This window comes from Microchirus variegatus (genome assembly GCF_963457635.1).
Source record: "Microchirus variegatus genome assembly, chromosome: 16".
NCBI lineage: Eukaryota > Metazoa > Chordata > Actinopteri > Pleuronectiformes > Soleidae > Microchirus > Microchirus variegatus.
In genome coordinates this window covers 18,590,882-18,613,753 of record NC_139817.1, presented here as the reverse complement: position 1 = coordinate 18,613,753, position 22,872 = coordinate 18,590,882, and the positions used below count along the sequence as shown (strand labels likewise).

The following is a 22,872-nucleotide window of genomic DNA, read 5'->3' as shown; positions in this document are numbered from 1 at the left end:
TTAAAACACAAAAGTTAGGGGGGCAGCTGGGGGACAAGGCTCTACAGTGTCTGCTCTACTTGCCCCCGTGTAGCTCTGCCCCTGATTGTTACATTGTTGTGGTCCTAGACCATCATCAGGCAAAACAGTCAAGTATTTGTCAGTTGCAGGAACAAAAATGTAAATATCTAAAGTTAAAAAACCACCACCCAGTTTTTATCTTTTGAGGAAATATAATCTTGATTTTTATTTCTATTTTTGTGTTTAGGTTTACTGCCTCCTGGTGGCTGAAATTTGTGAGCAAACATCCTTTAAAGAGGTCCCACCATCACCATCACCATCACCACCAGAGGTCAAAATGGCTGACCTTGTGAACACACTGCCTTTCTTCTATGGGAACATCACCAGAGAGGAGGCAGAGAAGTACCTGCAGCACACAGGCTCGAGCAATGGCTCGTACCTGCTACGGCAGAGCCGCAACTACCTCGGAGGCTTTGCACTCTCTGTGCTGTATTCAGGCCGATGTTATCACTATACCATTGAAAGAGAACCAATGGAAACATTCGCTATAGCTGGTGGTAAGAGCCACAGGAGCCCCATGGATGTGATTGACTATCACTCCCAGGAGATGGATGGCCTTGTGTGTCTGCTCAAGAAGCCCTGCAACAGGCCCAGGAACATGCAGCCCAAGGTGGGCCCATTTGAGGACCTGAAGGAAAGACTTATCCGGGAGTATGTGAAACAGACGTGGAACCTGCAGGTTTGTTTCAGCTGTGCATCACTCATTGTTAGCAAACTCACAGCCCAAGGGCCACATGCAGCCCCCAGTCCATGTCCTGCGGCCCTACATTTACTTTAAAGTTGTAATAAAACCTGGCCCATGACCAACATTGAACAACATATTTATAATAATAATAATAATAATAATAATAATAATAATGATAATAATAATAATGATAATAATAGTAATTCATCAGGTTAAATTTATCACATTATTAAATGTACTATATTCAACATAAGCTTGTCTTTTAATTTTCTACATTATTACGGATTTAATTAAATTTGTTTTTGTTATTTACAGATTCATTTTGCATTGTAAATATGTTCCTTTTTGTAAACAATATATCAAAACAAACAGATGTGCAATATCATTCAGGATATTGTTCATTTGCAATAGCATGATGGATTATCAAGATATCATTTTGATTTCAAATCACTTGACCGGCCCAATATGCTGCACAGAGCACAGATGGTGCTGCCACAAAGACACAAATGAATGAACAAAAAACACAATTAACCAAATAAAATATTACGACTGATCAATAAACATTTAAATTATTACCACATATACCGATAAGATATGAATTTCTTTTGACCTCTTTCCTCTCTAGGAGTCACCTCACTAGATTATGTATATTTTTTATTTTTATGATTAAATTAAATAATTGAACACAATAATATGATGCAGAACTGGTAAAATATGAAGTTAGATTTGTGTCTTTATTATTCAATCAAAAAAAAAGTTTGCTTCAATCAAAAAAAATGTTTTCAATCAAAAAACCTTCACTTCAATTAATAAAAACCTTTTTAATCAAAGAAAAAATATATTTGAGACTCTCAAAAAAATGCATTTGAACACTGTTTTTCTTTGATTGAAAATGTTTTCTTTGATCGAAGTGAAGGTTTTTTTTGGTTTGAAGCAAGTTTTTGATTGAAGTAATGCTGTTTTGCGTTTGTGCCATATTATGGGTAGGACATTTGTGTCTTAATTATTCAATCGCAAAAAAAAAAAGAAAAAAAAAATTAAGTGTGGTTGTTTTTTATTGACATTTTTTTTTTTCGATTAGAAGTGAAAAAAGTTATGAAGTCGTTTTTTTTTTTTATATTAAGCATGAATATTAATCTGTACAATTGTAGTGCCTTGACTTTGATGAGGTTAGTACACACAGTACCAGCCATAACAACAAAATTAGATTAAAAAAACAAAAAACAATGCTACAGAATTGGCATAATAATTTATTTCGGTTTTTGGCCAAGTGTTTCCTGAGTTTTGGTTTCAGCCAAGAATTTTCATTTCGGTGCATCCCTAGTTATATTGCTCTTGCCAATAAAGACATTTCTTGTTCATGTGTTCCCAAGCTGCTTCCTAAAGTACATGTTTTCTGTAATACAGAGTTCTGTAATGTTCTGCATCTGTGGTAAACTTGCCCAATTTGAGTTACTTGCCCTTACTTAATGAGTCACAATAATGGTCCTACAAAAAACCTCAGAATACCCCATTTTTACCTCAAATTTTCTAAAGGTCTGCAATTTTCCGGGGTGGTGGTGGGGGGAGACACCCTCTAAAAAAAATAGTACTTAGCTATTGGTAGGCCACTTTTGACCATAAAGTCTAAAATACCCACGGATGAGGTTAGAAAGTCGGGAAATAAATCCCTTGTCCGTTTAGGATCTGTTCTCTGGTGTAAAAGCTCTGATAATAGAGGCATGAACCAGAATTAACAGAATCGACCGTACACGGCACCATCTTGGTGTCTTGCCAAGATGGCACCATTTTCAATTGGTGCATCCCTAATTTATCATAACAATATGTCACTTTATATTGTTGTCAGTTAGCTCATCACAGATCTGGCTCTGCATGCACATTGTGTCTTGTGAAATATGAGATGATGTGTGATTTGTGTTCAGGGAGCAGCTCTGGAGCAGGCCATCATCAGCCAGAGGCCTCAGCTGGAGAAGCTCATTGCCACCACTGCACATGAACAAATGCCCTGGTTCCATGGATCGATAACACGAGAAGGATCTGAGCCCAGGCTCCAGGGCGGCTCCCGCACAAATGGAAAATTCCTGTAAGTGTTTAACAGGTGTCTTTACTCACAGCTAAAGTGAATTGAAGAAAGTATTCAAATTTGAGAAATTATTTCATTGTTTCCACACAAAAACTCATATGGGAAGGGAAATGTATCGGAGTAAAAGTACACATTTTATTTAGGAAACGTAGTAGAGTAAAAGTAAAAGTTGTCAAAAAATATAAATAACGAAGTAAACACATGTTCTTTACTTCGTAAAATTCCACTTAAGTACAGTAACAAAGAATTTGTACTTTGTAACATTACAACATTGCATCAGCGTAATAGTTGTGCACGCTAATAGACTTTTAAAATTAATATAACTAATCGATTATTCGTTATTCATGACCCACCCATAGTTTGCAACCTGCAAATGAAGATGTATTTTCTGAATAATCTGATTGTTATCACTGAAGCAAGTATTTCATTTTAACATGTTTGTTTAATCTCTGATGAGACATCATACTCATTTTGCGTTTTAATGTGATACATACTACAAATTTCAACTATAAAAAGTTTTACAACAATAATTTGCTGATAGTTGTTGGCTGAATATGAGACAGAATGTTAAATATCAGAGCTTTAACAGCTCACTAGGTCTCATGTTCCTTGTAGTGTTTTTTTGCACATTAATTCGGACTTAATTTCTTCTGTGATGTGTTTAAAACAGGAAACCTTTGTTACATGTGTAACATGGCAGAGATCGAGATAGAATATAGTCACATGGGCACTGAGGTTCTCACAGCATTTCCTGTTGCAGGAACCCGTAACATGCGGTTTCCCATGACCAGAACTTCTTCCTGCAGTCTCTTCAGGAGCAGGTTGTTACTACTAACTAAGATTAAACTGACACAAGTGTAGAGTGTCCTGTTCCAGTTGTTAGAGAGACATACAGCTGTTTTAGCTCATAAACAAAGATGAACTAGGAGTGAACAGAATGAAAACAAAATCAACAAGTCAATCGGAGACGGCAGACTTCATCCCATTCATGAAACACACCTCTGGCGCCCTCTGTTAGTCATAGTGGCAAGTGCAAGTAGAAGTGTGGAAACACAAACAAACAAACAAACAGACAAACACACAGAGAGTGTGAGAGTCCAAAATGAAAAAATAAATAAATCACACAATACATAAATTGCATTACCTGGAAATCCTACTGGTGTGGCTGACAACGACGATGAAGAGGGACCGTCATTTCAGCAAGCTAACGGGCTAGTTAGCTGCTAACGTTAGCGTAAACAGAGCGCTAACTTACTACTTACTCATATTGATAGCTGTAGACGTTAACATTAGCGATGACGATTTGACTCATTAGCCTTAGCACACATATTTCATGTGTTTTCTGTAACGTTATAACAGTGCCTGATCCGTTTACTCAGCTGTTTGCACTTTATGTTTGTTGCTACAAGCCTATTTCATTAAAGGTTTAATGAACTATCATCTTAATTGTCTTCATTTTTAGTTAGCATATACCTTAAACACTTCAACCTGAAAGCTAATGATTGTTATATAAGAGCAGCTGCATGCAGGTGCGATAAACTGTATGTTATACATCCAATTTACATATGATCCGATTAGTCGACTGATCGAAAAAAATAGTCGGTGATTAGTCGACTATCAAAATAATCGTTTGTGGCAGCCCTACCTTAGAAGAAAATCAGTATCTCTATGATTGATCTGCGGCTAATCTAAATCTGAGGCTTGCTTTACACGACAACGATCTGAACACAAACAGCAAAAGTGGCGTTGCGTTCCCACTTTTTATTTCGCATTTGGGTGGAAATCTGCATGAACACAGTGACGCAAAAGTGTGTGAAATTTGATGTAGTATGCATGCCAGGTGGCTAGGTGGCACTGTGAAGCACTGTCATACAACAACACCAGGAGCAGAAACTTCTGTCTACTTCTCTCTTGTAGCGCTGAGTAGCCCAAAATCAAAACATTAACTTGGCTTAATGGCTGAAAGGACTCCTGGACAGGTATCAGAGCAGCGAAGGCAACTTGAATGTCCGACTGATGGATAATAATGCCACATGTTTGTTGTTGTTTGTCTGTACTGCACATGGATCTGACGTCAATGCGTACAGGAGGATAGACAGCGTGAGCCGCTCAGAGCACACTTTTGCGTTTTCAAGTTCAACCCTTTAGACGGGAACGTTACAGCGGAGCGTTTTTAAGATTTCCACTCTGGAGGATGGCTTCAGTTTTTTTGCGTTTTTAAGCCCCAAAAACGCTGTTGGCGTCTAAACGAAAGGCACAGCTGATAAAATATTTGGTCGGTTTCACCCTGGAACGTTGTTGTGTAAAGCCAGCGTGAATCCCGCCAGTGAGTATATCAATGTGACAAAAGTATAAGCAAGCGCACACACACACACACACTTTTGGTTTCCGCTCTCATAGTTTGCAAAGGACTTCCTGAAGTAGCCGAGCAAGAGAATGACAAATGTAATGGTCCTTTTGTCAGGAAGTGTCTTACAGTGTTGAACAGAAAATAAATCTGTACTCAAGGTTCAATCACACAGGGCCATTTCAACGGTTTAGACCAGGGGTGTCAAACTCAAATACAGAGTGGGCCAAAATTTAAAACTGAACAAAGCCGCGGGCCAAGGTTGAACAAATTAACCTTTTAATAGGGACCCAAACAAGTTTTGCATTGAATATTGAACAAGCAAGGCTTATATAACTTTATAGTGACATGCAAAATCGAGTTTCAAATAATAATAATAATAATTAAAAAATATCAATGGCATATCAAATAAAATTTTAATTAAAATTAAATGCACCCTAAATACAGGATAAGCGGTAGATAATGGATGGATAAAAATTGAATGCCTCTTTTCTATTTGCAGCCTTCTGAGGTAAATATCAAAATAAACTTTTTCCACAGGATAATAATACATTTGAAAATAAAATAACAATAATGAATGAATCAAACATTCAAGCCTTGAAGTAGCAAGAGAAAGTGCATGAATAAAATGTGAATTATTGCTCAGTTTGCTACACTGATTTGCTTTAACACTGAATATGGAACAAGCAACGCTTATATAACTTAAAAGTGCAAAATCAACTTTCAAAAACAAACGAAAAAACATCAATGGCATATTAAATAAAATTTAAATAAAACATTTAATGCCTCTTTTCTATTTGCAGCCTTCTGAGGTAAATATCAACATTAACTTTTTCCACAAGCTAATAAATTTGAAAATGTTACAGCGGTGCCGCTGTATAATACCGGCGGGCCAGCTCTAATGTTAATTTGATATTGCCTCAAGGGCCAAATGAAATTACACGGCGGGCCAAATTTGGCCCGCGGGCCAGAGTTTGACACCCATGGTTTAGACTCTGTATTACAGCCAAGAACAACACTATCACACTTTCTCATATCATATATCTGTCTGTCTGTCTGTCTGTCAATCACATAACTGTCCAACAGTTTGATTGACAAGCTTCATAAACGTGGCAGGAGTGTTTGCAGTAGAGACATTAACTTTATTTGAATAAAAATGAAAGAGATATTGGTATAAATGCAGCACATATATCCCTTAAAGAGCTGCTTCTACCCCCTGAAAAAAAACTGAAACATGTTGAACAGTATGTTCAACAATAGTCTCCTTGGTTGGGGAAACAGCAGGTCATGTACTGTATTTAGGTTCCTGTTTATTTCTTGTAAACGTGGCTGTTCCTTTTTCTCATCTATGATATACTGTGTAGGTCACCATTTATTACTTCACTCCACGGATTGGGATTTCATTTGCTGCACTTTGAGCAAAGACCGTTCACACCAGTTGTCACATTAATTAATGAGTGTTGATGTGGTCTTGCTCCCGATCAGACAGGAGACTCACAATTACAGATTCATACTTCATTTTAAAACAAGATTGCTCTGTTACTCATTTCTGTATCAAACAAATAAAAGTGGTGAAAACACACAGCCATGAGGGGATTCAGCGGCAAAACTAAAAATTGAGTCCACATACTGTGCTGAAATCCATCTTTTTTAAAAGCCTGTGAGAAACAATACTGTATGTACCCAAGTACAGTTAAGGTACAGTGTCTCAGATTTAGCACCATCTACTGGACAAGTTGCATGCACCTTTCCTTCCAAGTTTGATGGAGAGCCTTTGTAACCTTCACTTGGTACAACATGGTGGCCTCCATAGCCACTCCTATATAGGTCTCGTGGGTTTGACCTTTATTTTATTTTCAGCTGCTTAAATGAAAAACTGCTTCATACTGTTTTCATTTCATAATTAATCAGAACTAGATTTGTTATTAAATATACATTCAAAGCCACCATATGTTTTTTTCTCTTCTTTTGCTGTTGCCATGGTGATCGTAGGATGAGCATCCACTTTATTTATGGTCTTGATTGAAGTTGATTGAACTGACCCAAATCTGCTGAAGTGGAACAAGAAACTCAAGAGTTCAGGATTAGACTCAGGATTAGACTCAAGATTAGACTCAGGGTTAAACCCAATTTATACCTCTGCGTAAAGTGCTCTACGTAGGTTATGCAGAGCCCTCTGCGTTGACGGAGAGCCTCTGCGTCGTCTCCGGCTGCACGAAATATTAATAATAGTAGTCCGTCACTCCGTCGAGGGACAACGGAGACAGCAAGAGCTGTGATTGGTCCTCAGGACAGGCCGAGCTAAGCTGCTCTGTGCCGGCTCACAGTGGAACACTCCTTGGAACATACAAAAGAGGGGGTGGAAATGAGGAAATAAGGGTAGACAAGGGTAGATAATGGTAGATAAGGGTAGATAATGGTAGATAATGGTAGACAAGGGTAGATAATGGTAGATAAGGGTAGACAATGGTAGATAATGGTAGACAAGGGTAGATAATGGTAGATAAGGGTAGATAATGGTAGATAAGGGTAGATAATGGTAAGTAATGGTAGATAAGGGTAGATAATGGTAGATAAGGGTAGACAATGGTAGATAATGGTAGACAAGGGTAGATAATGGTAGATAAGGGTAGATAATGGTAGATAAGGGTAGATAATGGTAAGTAATGGTAGATAAGGGTAGATAATGGTCAATAAGGATATACAGTATATGGGAAGCTAAGTGTAGATGATGGAAGATAATGGTTGTGAACACTGAGCTGAACATGTTTTTTCCATTTCTTCCTCTCAGGATACGACAGAGGGACGTGAGTGGATCCTATGCTCTGTGTTTACTGCATGAAGGACAAGTCATGCATTATCGCATCGACAAAGACAGCGGTGGAAAACTCTCTATCCCAGATGGAAAGAAGTTTGACACCCTGTGGCAGGTGAACACCGTGATTTTCATCTTTCCTTTTATATATGTATGTATATGAAATGTGTGTGACTCTCAGCACCAGTGTGAAATGGTGTGAAACTCCTAGCAGCAGTCTGATGCACTGATGACTGATGTTTGTGGTGATTTATAATTCTTTCATTTCTAGGATAAAGTTAGCTTTTTCAGTCCACTGCTATTATTGGTTCATTCTGTCATTCTGTATTATATACTTGTTCACACGCACAGTGTCACATACAGGCCCGGCATATGTACTACAGTGTCGTTTGCGTGTATGAAGTCATCTCTTGAAACAATGTTGACTGAAAACTTTTTAAGAAAAGTTTAGAGAAACTTCAGTTTCAGAAATTGAAACTGGGAGTACAAATTGTTAGCAATACCAGTCGATAACTATGACGATATATTTGGTGCCAAAGTCACGAGCACATTTAACTGCAGATTTGGTATGTGCACACTAAAGTCACAAATGTGTAACCGTAAATGTGCAGTTGTACATCTTTTTTTTTACACCTTGTTAAAGCGGAACTAGACCGGAAGTTCCAATTAACGCTGTTTTTTAGTGTGTATCTGCGTCATTACCTTGTTTACGAAGCCCTGAAGGTTCTAAACAAACAGTTCAGCCACTGCTGAGAACGCTGTGTTTTATTGTAATCTCGGGCTCTGCGAGATCTCTGAAAATCCCGTTATAGTTACGTAAACACCGGTTCTCCAGAACAGCAGATCGTCCTGCTCCGGGCACATCCGGTTGCGTACATTGAACCGCAGAAGAAGAATAACGTCCGTTGTGGAGGTGTTTCACGAGCGACAGTGTCTTCTGACTCTGGGTCTGACTCCGGGTCAAAGTCATAAAAGGAGCTATTTTTAAATATTGTTAAAACAATGTTTTGATAATTAGTAGCAGTGCATCCACCGTTCCAGAGGGGGGAGCTGTGCCTCTGAGAGCGGCTGGCCAATCACAACACAGTCTGTCTTCTCAGGCGAGATTTATGTCTGAAATAGCGCGGCTGACAAGTGCTTCAAAAAGTTAATATATGTAAGTAGACCTCCATAACTAACATACAGACAACAGGACCACTCTATGTGAGCTTTAACACAAAATAGGGGCTACGGGTTCACAAATCCTTGTTAAGGGTTAGGGTTAGGGTAAGCCCCTATTTTGTGTTAACAAGGTTTAAAAAAAAAACATGTACAACTTCAAATTTACAGTTACACTTTTGTGACTTTAGTGTGCGCATGTGAAATCTGCAGTCAAATGTGATTGTGACTTTTGCACCAAATATACCTTCATAGATAACTCTTATTCTACACGTTTGTGCACACAAACAGTGTCACGACATGTTCACGGATAACAATGGAACAGTTCTATGTGTATGGCTGATTTACTGTGAAACAAATATGACAGAAGTGATGTTAACTGTAAAAGCAGCAGCCATTTTATAATTCTATTTTGGGATTCCGCTGATCTATTCATTCTATTCTATTACATAAACCCAGACCCTGTCCTGCCTGGGTCCAGACCGCGGCCTATTACGCAGACATTCGCAACCAGTGACCTTAAACACATTTCCTCGAATTGGATGTGTATCAGCTCCAAACAGCCGTTCCAAAACCAGTGTATTTATTGTTACCATGTGAAGTTCCAAACTTGAGAGCCCTGGTTAAACTCTGACAAACAGCAGCAATGACATGATGACAATGTTCATAACAAGAATGTGGTCAGACTTCATTTTAGTGTTGACGTTGATCCATTAGTATTGGTGTGTGATGTATATGATGTATACTTTTCCTGTATCACAGCTGGTGGAGCACTACTCATATAAACCTGACGGCCTTCTGCGAGTGCTAACAGACCCTTGTCCAAGACCCGATGGAGAAACAGGTAAAGGCTACTGTATTGTCACAGCAATGCAAAGGATGCTGCATACAAATGTGTAGGACAATATTCTAATCTACATTTGCCGTATGCTGTACTCATACTCATACTCATACTCAAACTGACAGGGCGACCACTGCTCCCACCAGATCATCCTGGACGAGCCTCTGCCTTTGTAAGTTCTCTCTCTCCCTCAGTCTCGTCTCATTTCTGTCTCTGTCTCTGGTGTCATTTATGAATTTGCATATTCTCATGGTCTAGTGCACTGGTGCAAAAACAGGAAGTTGTGTTATATGTTTAGTAAAAAGAAATAGTTCAGTACAGTATGTACTGAAAGATGTCACATCAGCATCACACAGCAATGCAGGAAACAATACAATTTCACAAAAACACTGACTATTTATATGAGAAAGAAATTTCGTTTTGACCTATGAGTGAACTGTTTTGGGAGCGATATGAGCGTGTGCAGGTCAACCATGGTCAGAGGTGGAAAAAGTACTAAAATATTGTACTCAAGTAAAAGTACCAATACTTTGATGAAATATTACTCAAGTAGAAGTAAAAGTAGTCATCTGAAAATGTACTTTAAGTAAAAGTTACTTAGTTACTTTGCGTGGGGTGTGAGGGTAGTAGAAATATGAAAAGGGGTCAGAAATAAATGCTATACTAATACTAATAAACTATTTTGGACACAGGAAATTACGTCACTTTTTGCCACGCCCTCTATGTTCACGCGTCAGTGCTGGTGCTAATCACATCATCATTCGTCTGGTTCTGGTGTATATTTTCCCCCTGTAGGTCTTCATTGTGCTGAATTTTTATTTTTACTCAGTAACGGATAGGATTTATAAAGTAGCCAAACCAATGGATAAAAACTGTAACTGAAAATGCAAGTTTTCAGAATTTTTAAGGTTTATACCCACATTTATTAACAGTAGTATTAATTGTCCCTGTTTATATTTGTTGTTTTCTACAGTTTTCTTTTTTCTTTCTCTTTTATCCTGTGATTTTCACATTTATCCTATTAAATATTATTATTAAAAAAAAATAAAAAAATAATAAAAGGGTTAGGGTTAAAAAATACGACAATGGAATGTCAAATGAACAAATGTCTTGAATTTGTTTGAGGGAGAACATCCATGTGTCAGCCTGTTCTCCAGCATTAGTGCGATATCATGCTGGTGTGACTTAGTCAGTACTTCATACAACCACACTTCAAAACACCTAAAATATAATAAAATATAATAAAACGTGGATATAGTAGTTTTACAATTATACACTGAAAATACAAACAGCAGATTTTTTTTTACTTCATAACAGTTAGTCCAGCTTTAACATCAGCAGCTCGCGCACATGCACAAACTAGGCGTGTGTGTTTGTCTTCAGTAAAATAAAAAGGAACATGTCATGTCCTGAGTGAACGCTATGTCTCTGCTTCCTGTAGTTTACAGTTGAATTAGTCACTGAGTGTTCTCAGAGATAACGACACAAGCTATTCTCATTTCTACTGTAATTATCGACTGAACATCCTCAGATCGCATTATGATAACCTCTCTGACATTTTGGTTTCTAGCACAATGCGGCAGGTGGATTTCTCTCCAGACTCAAAACTGTTCCCATACCTGGGCGAAAAAAGGTGCACTAACATACCTCCTACCCCCTCATGAAGCTGTTGTTGTATCACAGCACTGTTTAACCGACCTCCACCTGACTTTGCTTCCATGTGGATTGCTGCTCACTAACTCAACTCAGTCTACCCTAACCTCCTGTTCTGTTTTGCTCCATCACATCCCCTCTCAGTCTGACAGATCCCTGATCAACAGATCATTTCTCCACCCACACAGGCACGCACGCACACACGCACCTCCTCAGTTTACACTTTTAGTGACGTAGTTAGTTGGCTTTTGCATGATGGTAGTCTACACTCTCAGAAATAAGGCTTCCAAAAGGGTCCTTCTACAAGGGCTGAGGTTCTACCTGGAACCATTTGCTTCTGAAAAACCCTTTCCCGAAGAAAGGGTTTTTCAAGGGTTCTTGATAACACTAATGGTTCCAGTAAGAACCATTTTCATCCAGAGAACCATTTTAAACCCCTTTCCTGAATAAAGGGTTTTAAAAGGGTTCTTGGTGGAACCTTTATAAAATGTTTTTGCTGACATAGTCAAACTATCTCTGAAACCAGTTACCAAGAGACTAAAACTGCAATTAGAGCTTTTATTTTGGTACATCCGGTTACCGGCAGTGTGAATTTGCATATTAGCTAAACAGTTTCAAACAAAACATTTATATTTATATTTAGCATTTAGATTTCTATAAGCATTTAGATTTTTATTTAGCATTTATATTTTAATTTATATTTAGCATTTAGATTTAAATTTATATTTAGCATTTAGATTTAACATTTAACATTTAACATTTAACATTTAGATTTAATATTTAATATTTAATATTTAACATTTAGATTTTGATTTTGTATTCAGATTAAACATTGAAATTATATTTTCACAAGAGGAGTAAATATCACAAAATTCACAAATATTGCCGTAAATCTGGTCAAAACTAACATTAAAAAATTCTCATGTTTTTTTGCTAAATGTGGCAAAAAGTTGCTGTTTATTTTAGCATGCGCAACTTTACAATCAGCGCCTCATAGTTTCCAACCGTTTATGATGTGTTTGCTCTTGAAATATGTCTTACACTGAAGGACACTGCTGAATGAAGCTGGACATACAAACACACTGGGTGGCCACCGATATGACTTCTGCATGAAACCTTTGACTTCACCTTATTCTGCCAAAGGTGGAGCTTCCGCCTCTCACACTTTCCACATTTCTTTCGAGTTTTCCTGCACCTTTTATAAATGCTTTGTATATTTCCCATTTGGCACGTTAATGGTCCATGCTCAAGCTTCAGAAGAGTTCTTGGATGTGGACATTTTTAAAGCAGGGGTGTGGGACATAATATTGTATGTTGTCACACTGTGGTCAGAGGAAGATTTGGACAGTAAACCATTGAATTGAATTGTTCCATACCCCTTCTTTAAATGCATGTGACTGATGTTAACCTTTTTATTTATTATTTTCCTCTAAAACCTTTGTATGGCTTATCATACAATATGCTGTTTTGTTGGCACTATGTATTAGAGTGATATGATGAATGAAAACATATTCCAACACTAATGAACTCACGTGAATATTAAACATTATCTCACTTATTTGAATCAAGCATTGGTTGATCACTCTAATACAGGATTCCTTGCTACTTGTGTATTTTATTGTTACTGGAAAACTATTTCTCTTGATACAGTTTTTATTTCAGCAGTGCACGTTATATAAATGTGCTGTATGTGCTTTCACTGTGACAGAGCCATGGATCTGGATCTCGACACAGCACCACAGACAATCTCAATACGTATGAAATCAGGACGGCCAATTATCAAGTCGACAGCAAAGGTAAGTTATTTACAATATAGAGGTGGAAGTACATCTTAAAGATAGATTTATTTATTACCATTTATACTGTGCATGTAACTTACTAAGTTTTCTGCAGAATGTGTCTCAGACCACCTTTATTTATGGTCTGTATTTATAAAGTCTGCCTTGATGACCACTCAAAGCGGCTTCACACTATAGTTTTGCCATTCACCCATTCACTCACACATTCATACAGTGCATCTATAGGCAGCTCATATTTATTACCCTCATTGGTAAGACTTTATAATAAGTCTATTATTAAGCATTAGTTAAGCATTAAAGCGGACCAAGACCGGAAGTTCCGATTAACGCTGCTTTTTAGTGTGTATCTGCGTCATTACCTTGTTTAAGAAGCCCTGAAGGTTCTAAACAGTTCAGCCACTGCTGAGAACGCTGTGTTTTATTGTAATCTCGGGCTCAGCGAGATCTCTGAAAAAACCCGGTCCGGTTACATAAACACCGGTTCTCCTGAACAGCAGATCCTCCTGGTCCGGGCACTAGTCCGGGCACATCCGGTTGCGTACATTGAACCACAGAAGAAGAATAACGTCCGTTGTGGAGGTGTTTCACGAGCGACAGTGTCTTCTGACTCTGGGTCTGACTCCGGGTCGAAGGTCGTAAAAGGGTCTGCGGGGGGGAGCTTTAATAAACATTTATCATTATCATTTATAATACATGAATACTGCTGTATCACCTCTGTGTGTCCAGCAGTCGCTCAGTACATGCCAACACTTCAGCACGAGTTAAACATTTATAACTGTACTTATTATAAAGTGTAACCCAATGGGGTTTAGTGTCAAGGACACATCAGCATGTAAAGAATCAGAGCCAGGAATTAAGCCCATAAACTGAGTTTGTACAACACAGAGAAGTAGTGAGACATCTCCATCTGTACTTTACGATAATATTGTGTATATATATATTATATACTGTATTTTCAGAGCTAATACTTGTTACTTGTGTTTGTGTGTTTACTTGTAAAGCATAATTGATCATTTTGACCAGTTTACACATACTGCCTCTGTTAGTTGTTGTATTATCTACCGCTGGTGATAATAATTTTAGTCTCTTGGTAACTGGTTTGACTATGTCAGCAATTACAAAACTGACTGGTTGCAAATTATTTAAATAAATCATTTGTTCCTAAATGGAAATGGGCATTTCTAGCAACAATGTCAAATTAATCATCCGTATAATATGTATTATTTATGGTGGCCCTGTGGTGCAAAACACAAACGCAAATCACAAAACACAAACGCTAATCAAAAAAACCAAACGCAAATCAAAAAACACAAACGCAAATCAAACACACAAAAACATTAACTCAAAACGGAAACACAAATCACACAACACAAACACAAAAGCAGAAAACACGAAAAACATTAACTCACAACGCATACACAAAAGCAGAAAACACGAAAACATTAACTCACAACGCAAACACAAAAGCAGAAAACACGAAAACATTAACTCACAACACAAACACAACAGCAGAAAACATTAACTCACTTTAGCGCACTTGGTAGAGCTGCCGTTCCATGTAGAAGTGCACACTACAGCTCAAGTTCGAATCCCACCCTGAGCAAAAAACACAAACACAAAAGTATTTAACACAACAACATTGTCTCACAACGGAAACGCAAACAAAAAAAAGGACAACACAACGGAAATGCATGTTAAAACGGAAACGCAACTCAAAGAACAACAATGAAAAACGTAGTTTCCCAGTGTTGTCGCTCATTGCACAGTCCGTGTTATTAACCTATGGATGTTAAATGTGTTAATGTTTTCGTGTTTTCTGCTTTTGTGTTTGTGTTGTGTGATTTGTGTTTCAGTTTTGAGTTAATGTTTTTGTGTTTTTGATTTGCGTTTGTGCTTTTGATTTGTGTTGTGTTTTGTGATTTGCGTTTGTGTTTTGCACCTCAGGGCCACCGTAATTATTCGTAGAATAGTCAAATACTGTATTCTAAAATCCAGCGCATGAGTGCTAGCGACAGTAACGCAGGGTTCACAGCGTGATGAGCTGACAGGAGCAACTAATGAGATACATTCAAAGACCCTGGGAAATGTAATAGCTTCTTTAGGAGCTACAGCATGTTGAGATTAAAGGAACAGTTTCAAAATGCATTGAAGAAACCTCATAAATGCAAACACATTTCTCCTTCAGAGGCGATGCCGATGGACACACAAGAATATCTGAGTCCGTACGATGACCCAGATGAACTGCGGAGCCCAACGGTGGATCGCAGTCACCTTTACCTCGAGGATGGAGAGCTGGGCTCAGGGAACTTTGGTACAGTCATGAAGGGCGTCTACAAGATGAGAAAGTAAATCACAGACATCAATTCAATTTTATTCAATTTTATTTGTATTGCGCCAAATCACAACATGCATTATCTCAATGTTCTTCACTACCACAGTTTTTTTTATTCTGGTCAATATCATTTATCCACATAAATCATAATACATGTGCAGTATCACTACAAACCAGGTTCCTCCCTGTGTATTAGGACAGAAAAACCCGTTGCAGTGAAAATCCTAAAGAATGATGATAACAACCTGGCAGTGCGTGAGGAGATGCTGCGAGAGGCCAACGTCATGCAGCAGCTGGACAATCCTTACATTGTCCGAATGATTGGCACCTGTGAAGCTGAGAACCTGATGCTGGTGATGGAGCTGGCTGAGCTTGGACCTCTCCATAAATTCCTGCAGAGAAACAAGTATGTGCTTTAAACTCTACATGCTGGTCTGGTTATTCTGGAGAACAAGAGGCGTGTCATTATTATACTTTCCAATCACTCGTCAAAATTCCTGAAATTTGTGTGGCCCTGTCCACACAGCGGCCCTGTTTTGTTTTTTGTTTTTTTGTTTATCATTTTCATAAAAACATTTGATCATCCACAGGCAAACTACCATTAAGAACATCACAGAGCTGGTGCACCAGGTGTCCATGGGAATGAAATACCTGGAAGAGCATAACTTTGTCCACAGGGACCTGGCTGCCAGGAACGTGCTGCTGGTCACGCAGCACTACGCCAAAATCAGTGACTTTGGCCTCTCCAAAGCTGTGGCTGAAGAGCAGAACTACTACAAGGTAAGTACTGACTGAAAGAAACAAGCTGAGATAACTACAGGTCTTGTGTGTTTAACAGACCAGGCTGAAGTCCAATACACTCTTTAACTCAACATTTTCAATCTGTTAAAGCATGAAGGCTGATAGAGGTCAGCATAAAATAAAAGGATAAGCATAAGGATATAAATAATCCACAAAAATACCCTAACCTTAACCCATTCAATCTCAAACGTTGCATTGTAAATTGTTATGTGGAGGGTTATTATCAATTCATAAGTAATTTTTTTCAAGGCAATATTTTTTTTTAAATTAATGAATTAATTACATAAGTAATAAATGTATCACCTTTTTTTCTATAGATATACAGAGCCCTGAATAATATAATAATAAAATAATAATAAATTTTTTGATGAAATCAATGATGATAATAAAGTGGACCTAGACCGGAAGTTCCAATTAACGCTGTTTTTAAGTGTGTATCTGTCATTACCTCGTTTACAAAGCCCTGAAGGTTCTAAACAAACAGTTCAGCCACTGCTGAGAACGATGTGTTTTATTTAGGGCTGTCAAAAGAAACATTTTTAATCAGATTATTCACAGGGTAGCTGTGGATTAATCACGATTAATCACGATTAATTACCATTCGTAAATATGCCAAAAAAAAATCAAATTTTCTCTTTATATTGTTGTAGGAACTGAGAGAATGTATGTGAAAATATAAATGTAAAGAACAATAAAATACTGTAAAAACCGTAAAAAAAAAAACACATTATAAGACAATATAAATAAATAGAAAAAATAAAATGCTGTAAATAACTTAAAAAAAAACTATACATTGCACTGTAAATAACTCACATTATAAACAAAATATAAAGTATAGAAGTTAAATAGTTTTCTTGTGGTACTAAACCCACAGCAGGAAACTCCTCATCAGCACCTTTGAAGCACTGCTTCTACTGGTTATCGTTAGCGTTAGCGTCAGCTAGCATACTGACGCTAATGTTAGCTGCTGTCTGTGTCCCCGTTAGTTAGACAGTGACTGTTAATGTTATGATTATATCATTATCTGCACCAGCAGCGCCACTTACAACTGTGTTACATTGAACCGCAGAAGAAGAATAACGTCGGTTGTGGAGGTGTTTCACGAGCGACAGTGTCTTCTGACTCTGGGTCTGACTCCGGGTCAAAGTCGTAAAAGGGACTGTGGTGGGGAGTCGTGAAGAAGCTCTTTTTAAACATTGTTAAAACAATGTTTTGATAATGAGGAGCAGTGCATCCACCGTTCCAGACGGGGGAGCTGTGCTTCTGAGAGCTGATGTGCTAATGTTGTCACTTCCGGGTATTGGCCAATCACAAGACAGTTGGGAAGGCTCTACGCTGGCTGGCCAATCACAACACACTCTGTCTTCTGGGTGTGAGTCTGAAACACCACAGCTGAGGAGAGTGCCAGTAAGGAGAGATTTCTATCGGCTCGTTTACAGCAACTAGGAGGTTTTTGACCATAAAAACAAGTTAATGTATGCAAGTAGACGTCCATAACTAACATATATGTGCAACAGGACCACTCTATGTGAGCTTTAAGGGTTTAGTGAGCTGCAAAAGATATTCTCACTGTTAGTGTGTGATCTCTATCATAGACTGGTGAGCTGTAGAGAGTCCTGACAGGGTTAAATCTATGGCATGTTTCTTTAGTTTTATCACTAGATACATCCATCAAAACAACTTTATGAAGTGAACTCTATGAAGGTATATTTGGTGCAAAAGTCACAAGCACATGTACCTGCAGATTTCACATGCGCAAACTAAAGTCATAAATGTGTAACCGTAAAGTTGAAGTTGTAAATTTTTTTTATACCTTGTTAACACAAATCCTTGTTACAGGTACACAAATCCTTATTACAGGTACACAAATCCTTGTTACAGGTACACAACTACAAGTCAATTGATACAAGTGCTCGAATCTGCTTCTACCAGTTTCAGATACTTTTTCTCATTGCTAGGTGGTATAAGTGGTGCAAAAGGATTTGTAACTTGTGCACGCCGAGCGAATCGATCGATTAGAAAACAAGGCTTAGAGTGGGCGGGCCTTAGGAAGCTCTCTGCTGAGTTTTGGCAACCGGCAGCACACAGACTGAACTGATATAGATACGGTTCATATGTATAAAACACATAAACAGTGGGAGAAATGGTGGGCGTGAGTCTATATATTTAATAAAATGGAATGTTCTTTTAATCTCATAAATCTGCGACTTTATTTTCTCATATATTTGACACTTTTAATGTCGTGAATCTGCCACTCCGAGCTGTCACTCAAAACTCAGCAGAGAGCTTCCTAAGGCCCGCCCACTCTAAGCCTTGTTTTCTTATCGATCGATTCGCTCAGCGTGCACAAGTTACAAATCCTTTTGCACCACTTATACCACCTAGCTATAAGAAAAAGTATCTGAAACTGGTAGAAGCAGATTCGAGCACTTGTATCAATTGACTTGTAGTTGTGTACCTGTAACAAGGATTTGTGTACCTGTAATAAGGATTTGTGTACCTGTAATAAGGATTTGTGTACCTGTAACAAGGATTTGTGTACCTGTAACAAGGATTTGTGTACCTGTAACAAGGATTTGTGTTAGGCCACGAAACTTGCACAGCAGCTTTGAGAAAACCCCCACACATCCTATATCAAAATGTGTGGATTGATCAGGAATGGTGTGAACCCTATGACTTTGTGTCTTGAGTAGGCTCAGAAAAGTCCCTCCCGGAGTGGCACAAATCTCAAAACGAATGGTTTGGTAGCATATTGGAAGTCATTTAAATGTTTGTATTGTATGTGTGTGTCTCCTTCAGGCCAAGGGTCATGGAAAGTGGCCAGTGAAATGGTACGCTCCCGAGTGCATCAATTACTTCAAATTCTCATCCAAAAGTGATGTGTGGAGCTTTGGTGTGCTCATGTGGGAAGCCTTCTCCTATGGCCAGAAGCCATACAAGGTATGAACAACTACTCACTCACTCATACACTGTTCCTTCCATCCGTCACTTCAAATGTGTTATTTTTAATGAAAATGTGTTGATCTCACACACACACACACACACACACACCAATTAATGATAGTGAATTTGTCCTCATCCTTGTCCTACAAGGTCAGATGGAGGGTTGATGAGAGCCGCTGCGTCTAACATTCAAACAAGTTTTTATGGGCTTTGTTGTGGGAGAGCGTGCTGATTACAGTCAGAAAAGCCCAAAATCCAAGGCTAAGCATTTCTCTGACATCATAAGCAAACATTCCAATCACCCTAGAATGTCATTTAACACTATAAACTCAATTGTAAACCCCCAAGTCTCTCCAGAGGTCAAGGCCTCTACCAATAGCTTGAAGTTTTTTTACTGAGAAAATCGACCACATCAGAATCCACACCTGTCTGAAAACTCCACCCCATTTCCCCACAGCTACTTTTGACAAATTCAGAGCAGTGTCCTGCACTGATCTATGGATCTACACCATAAAGCACATGAAACCATCAACAGCCCCACACGATCCTATCCCTTCACAGATCACCAAAGATGCCTTTGATGCTATTGGTCCCTTCATTAAATGTATTCTTAACTCCTGCCTTGTCACTGGCACCATTCCTATACGTTTCAAGCATGCGGTTGTCCAGCCTATGCTTAAGAAACATAATCTGGATGCAAAAAGTCCTAACAACTTCTGGCCTATCTCAAAACTGCCATTTCTCTCAAAAATTTTGGATAAGGTGATGTTGACACAGCTGCTTCCAATCTGGTTTCAAAGCCCATCACAGCACATGAGACAGCTCTGTTAAAGCGGAACTAGACCGGAAGTTCCTATTATCGCTGTTTTTTTTGGTGTGTATCTGCGTCATTACCTTGTTTATGAAGCCCTGACGGTTCGAAACAAACAGTTCAGCCATTGCTTAGAACGTTGTGTTTTATTGTAATCTCGGGGCTCAACGAGATTACTGAAAATCCCGTAATAGTTACGTAAGCAGCGGTTCTCCTAAACAACCGATCGTCCTGCTCCGGGTGGTAGTCCGGGCACATCCGGTTACGTACATTGAACCGCAGAAGAAGAATAACGTCCGTTGTGGAGGTGTTTCACGAGCAACAGTGTCTTCTGACTCTGGGTCTGACTCCGGTTTAAAGTCATAAAAGGGACTGCGGCGGGGAGTCGTGACGAAGCTATTTTTAAACACTGTTAAAACAATGTTTTGATAATGAGTAGCAGTGCATCCGCCGTTCCAGAGGGGGGCGCTGCGCTTCTGAGAAACGATGTGCTGGATAGTACTGGCCAATCACAAGACTCTGTCTTCTGGGGGTGAAAGTTCACTCTGAAATATCGCAGCAGAAAAACACTGTCAGAAAAGAGAACCGTCAGAACCAAGCAGAGCAAGCTGCATTTTAGCTTCTATGGTTCTCACCTGTGGAACAAGCTCCCTGAGGCGTGCACAAACTGTCGGCTTGTGTAAATCAGGGTTGAAAACATTATTGTTTACTGCAGCTTTCTAATATTACCATTTTTTTATGATTTTAATAATTTAAAAATAATGATTTCAAATTATATTAATTTCTGCGTGATTTGAAATTGTTATTATTATTATTTTCTAGAATTTATTTTTTAATTGATTCCCCTAGTTAACAGCATCAGGAAATTCAATAATTCATTCCATTTCTATGCAGATGACTCCCAACTGTACATTCCACTTCACACTCCAAGTCTGGCAACTCCATGCAGCCTCTTTTAGACTGTTTGGAAGAAATTAAAATCTGGATGGCTAACAACTCCCTTCAGTTAAACGATAACAAAACTGAAGTCATTTTCTCTGTCATTCCATCCCTGTCAACCTTGGTCCCTTTGCTCCCTATGTGAAATCCCATGCACGTAACCTGGGTGTCATTTTAGACTCTCATCTTAACCTGGTCAAGAAAATCTCATCTGTTGTAAAGACCAGTTTTTTATAAATTAAGAATAATCTCCAAACTCAAGTCTGCTCTATCATACAATGATCTGGAAAAAGTCATCCATGCCTTCATAACCTCCCGTCTAGACTATTGTAACTCATGGCTTCAGATGGTCCAAAATGCAGCAGCAAGGTTAACATATTACACCTGTCCTAGTCTCCTTGCACTGGCTTCCAGTCCAGTCAAGGATACAATTTAAAGCACTGCTATTGGTTTTTAAGGCTCTTCATGGCCTGGCCCCCAGCTACATAGCTGATACCATTCATCCCCATGTAGCCCCCAGATCCCTCAGATCCTCCAGCCAAGGTCTCCTTCATGTCCCAAGGTGACAGAGCCTTTTCTGTTGCTGGCCCTCAGCTGTGGAAACCAACTGCCACTTGACATCAGAAATTCCCCCTCAAAAACACTTTTCAAAACCAGGCTCAAAACGTACCTTTTTACATTGGCCTTCCCTGTGCTTTAATTGTCTTACCCTGTTATGTCTGTAATTAAGTGTTGTCTGTTATTTTCGCTTAAATCACTGTTCTGTATGTATATTTATTTACTTATCTATTCTATTTGATCCTATTTTGTTATTCTTTAGCGTATGCACTATGTACAGCACTTTGGTCAGTGAGAGCTGTGGTTCAATGTGCTCTAAAAATAAACTTTACTTACTTACTAAAAGACAGTTTTAACTAAATGTAATATTACTGTTCACAGGGAATGAAAGGAAATGATGTCATGCAGATGATTGAAAGTGGAACGCGTATGGATGCTCCACCGCACTGTCCACCAGAGATGTATGACCTCATGAGAGCCTGCTGGACCTACAAGTAAGTAAAGAGTTGTTGACAAATCATCACAGGCTGATATGTGACTGTGTTAAAGAAACACAAGCAGAAATCCACGGCGTGTTCTTTTGTTTGTGTTATAGAGCAGATGAGCGGCCTGGATTCACCACCGTTGAACCAAGACTACGAGAGTATTATTATGACATTGCACAGTGATTCTTCTTCACATGAATGATAATAAACTATGCAAAAATGTTGGTTGAAGAATAGGTCAAAATTTAATATGTACAAATAATTAGAGGCAATTTTGAAAGCATTTGTAAAATATTAAAGATCCAGTATGCAATGCTTGACCCCCCCAGACGTTGGAGTTGTCCATGTCATATAATGTATGTTTCATGTTACTCATGAGTCCAGAGGGAGAAGGGTCGTCTCCGAGTCGTTTCTCAGCCATTTCACAGCTCAATATTAATATTTTAATTAATATTATATTGTCTAATCTCTCTTTGTCTAAAACCTGATGCTTAGAACTACTGTCATTATTATGGTGAATGTGATGGAGGAATGTTCAAATGTCTCAAGTCAATAAACAACA

The 22,872-nt window shown here is 38.5% G+C and overlaps 1 protein-coding gene across 1 annotated transcript; it reads left to right on the top strand.

Moving 5' to 3' along the window:
* Positions 1–337: 337 nt before the first annotated feature.
* syk (spleen tyrosine kinase) lies at positions 338–22,493 on the top strand (the record flags this gene model as incomplete). The annotated part of the gene is made up of 10 exons (XM_083903209.1): positions 338–739; positions 2,668–2,828; positions 7,967–8,105; positions 9,911–10,009; positions 15,575–15,786; positions 15,970–16,179; positions 16,364–16,553; positions 19,374–19,514; positions 22,207–22,319; positions 22,421–22,493. The coding sequence occupies 10 exons, from the start codon at positions 338–340 to the stop codon at positions 22,491–22,493; spliced, it is 1,740 nt and encodes a 579-aa protein (XP_083759335.1).
* Positions 22,494–22,872: the final 379 nt, after the last annotated feature.